At 45.7% G+C, this 2,731-nt stretch overlaps 1 protein-coding gene across 1 annotated transcript; it reads left to right on the top strand.

Annotated features, from left to right (window-relative positions):
- Positions 1–101: 101 nt before the first annotated feature.
- On the top strand, positions 102–2,255 carry LOC149712129 (uncharacterized; the record flags this gene model as incomplete). The annotated part of the gene is made up of 1 exon (XM_089855969.1): positions 102–2,255. A coding segment is annotated over exon 1 (1,509 nt), but the record flags the coding sequence as incomplete, so codon positions are not given.
- Positions 2,256–2,731: the final 476 nt, after the last annotated feature.

Here is a 2,731-nt window from a genome sequence, read left to right as displayed (position 1 = left end):
CTTTTCAGAAACACCCTGTATAACAAACACATGCGACATCGTTTACACGTACCCCAAGCGGCGGAACAGGACAATTTGGTCTCGCCGAATTGGTTTCGCCATTTCGGTCTCGCCGATTTGGTCGCGGGACTAATTGGTCTCACCGATTTGGTCTCGGGACTATTTGGTATCGTGATTATTTGGTCTCGGGACTATTTGGTATCGTGATTATTTGGTCTCGGGACTATTTTGTATCGGCACTATTTGGTCTCGGGACTGTTTGGTCTCGGGACTGTTTGGTCTCGGGACTATTTGGTTTCGGGACTATTTGGTATCGGGACTATTTGGTCTCGGGACTATTTGGCCTCGGCACTGTTTGGTCTCGGGACTGTGTTATCAGCTTATGATCAGCCCGCTTGATAAGGTTAAAGTCTACTGATAAGAACTATATAAATATCGTACCCTCCCATTATCAGTTTGGTTGTTAATTTAAGTCCCGTAGAGGCAAATACAGACGCGCATAAATAATGCAATAAAGTTTACGTTTTATACAAATTTAAAGGTGTTAAAGTTCATAACACAACATGGTGTCAGAAGAAACAGTCGCGAGCGCTCTATAACCGCGTAGTTTTTTTTTAATTTTTCGTTTTCTCAAGAGTATCGGTAACGCGTTTCGAGCCGTCGCGATCCAGCTTCTATCATCGTGTTTGCGGACGCTAGACTGTAACGCTTACCTATTGCTACTTAAAACAGAAAAACAACTCAACATGACCGCCGTGCCAGCCTCTGCGCCCGTGTTTCAAGTCTCAACCCCGGATCCTTTCACCTTTGCTTGCCCGAGCGAGTGGCCAAAATGGAGCCGCCGTTTCGAACGTTTCCGTAATGCCTCTGGTCTCAGTTCAAAAGGGGAGGAAGAACAGGTCAACGCGTTAATTTATCTCATGGGAGATCAAGCAGATGACATATTTCTTTCGTTCACACTGACGGCTGCGGAAAAGAAGACATACTCTGTAGTATTGGACAAGTTTGATAAACACTTCGTAATACGCAGAAACACCATTTACGAGAGGGCAAGATTCAATACAAGGACACAACGAGAAGGTGAGACGGCGGATGAATTTATTACCGCAGTATACGCTTTATCCGAACATTGCGAGTACGGTACCCTACGGGACGAACTGATAAGAGACCGAATCGTCGTTGGAATACGCAACAAACACTTATCAGAGCGGCTACAGGACGATCCGAAGCTAACACTAGACCAAGCTATACAGACGGTCAGAAGCGCTGAGGATCGGAAACGGGAACAGCTGGATTTAAATGGAGTCAAACCAGCTAGCCAAGTAGACCGAATTGCAACCCAACCGAACAACAAACGCGCAAGTGCGTGCAGCTACAAGTCGGATTGGAAAAACCGTAAGAAGCGCACATACGACAACATAACGAAGAAGCAACCACCGTTCAACACAACGAAGAACAGTAAAGGATGTCCTCGTTGCGGCAGTCAAGCAAGTCATTCCCGAGACAAGTGTCCAGCGAAGAGCAGCAAATGCCACGAATGTCACGCCGTTGGACATTTTGCGAAGTACTGCCGAAAAACCACTATTAACCAAGTCGAAATGGAAGATGTCTTCCTAGGAGCCATTTCCGTAGACGAAATGGAAATCCACGAGTTGGATGTCAACCTGGAAAGTCTATTTCGTGAGGAAGACAACTCAGCTAGCAAGATTATGCAGCAAGAAGACGCATACATCCATTCAGTATCAGAGGAACGGGACAAGAAATGGATAGTACCAGTCAAAGTAAACGGCGAGTTGATCAAATTTAAAGTGGATACCGGAGCAGAAGTTTCTGCCATACCTTGGGACTGGTATGAACCAAGAAAAACTGAGATGACGCTCTTACCATCAGACAAAAGGCTGTATGGACCGGGAAGATCACGGTTGAAAACGGAAGGCAGAATCCAAGTTCAGCTGGAATACCACGGTGTAAGAATCGATGAATATCTCTACGTTATCGAGAAACTACAACTTCCATTGTTGGGGTTAACGGCAAGCGAGGATCTCAGACTGATCCAAATGATTGAAGATATCGGAACAGAGACAAGATCAACGGTGAATCCCGTCAAGGAATTCCCAGCACTTTTCAACGGCCTGGGAAAGATGAAAACATCTTACAAGATTCAGTTGGTACCAAATGCCGTTCCATTCGCATTAACTACCCCAAGAAGAGTGCCAATTGCGCTACTGGACGACACTAAGACGGAACTGGAGCACATGATCGAGAAAGGCGTAATTTCAAAAGTAGAGGAGCCTACCGACTGGTGTGCCCCGATGGTAATTGTCAAAAAGAAGATCGAATACAAGGGTAATGAAAACAACGACACAACGTCGAGGAGGAAACGCGATCTACGAATATGCGTCGACTTTACTAAATTGAACCAGTTCATTCGACGTGAGAGATTTCAACTGCCTGCCGTAAACCATTTGCTTGGACAATTGGCCGGGGCAACAATCTTCTCGAAACTCGACGCCAATAGTGGATATTGGCAAGTCCCTTTGCATAAAGAATCAGCGTTACTCACAACATTCATCACCCCGTTTGGACGCTTCTACTTTAATCGTCTGCCATTTGGTTTAACGTCAGCGTCGGAACATTACCAGCGTCTCATTTCCACCGCCCTTGAGGGAGTAAACGGGAATGTAAATCTTTTGGACGACATTCTACCTTTTGGAAAAGGACAGGAAGACCA

This window comes from Phalangium opilio, unplaced genomic scaffold, assembly GCF_054372755.1.
Source record: "Phalangium opilio isolate 3A_F unplaced genomic scaffold, DU_Popi_V2 ptg000011l_1, whole genome shotgun sequence".
Classification (NCBI taxonomy): domain Eukaryota; kingdom Metazoa; phylum Arthropoda; class Arachnida; order Opiliones; family Phalangiidae; genus Phalangium; species Phalangium opilio.
This window is presented reverse-complemented; position numbering and strand designations above follow the sequence as displayed.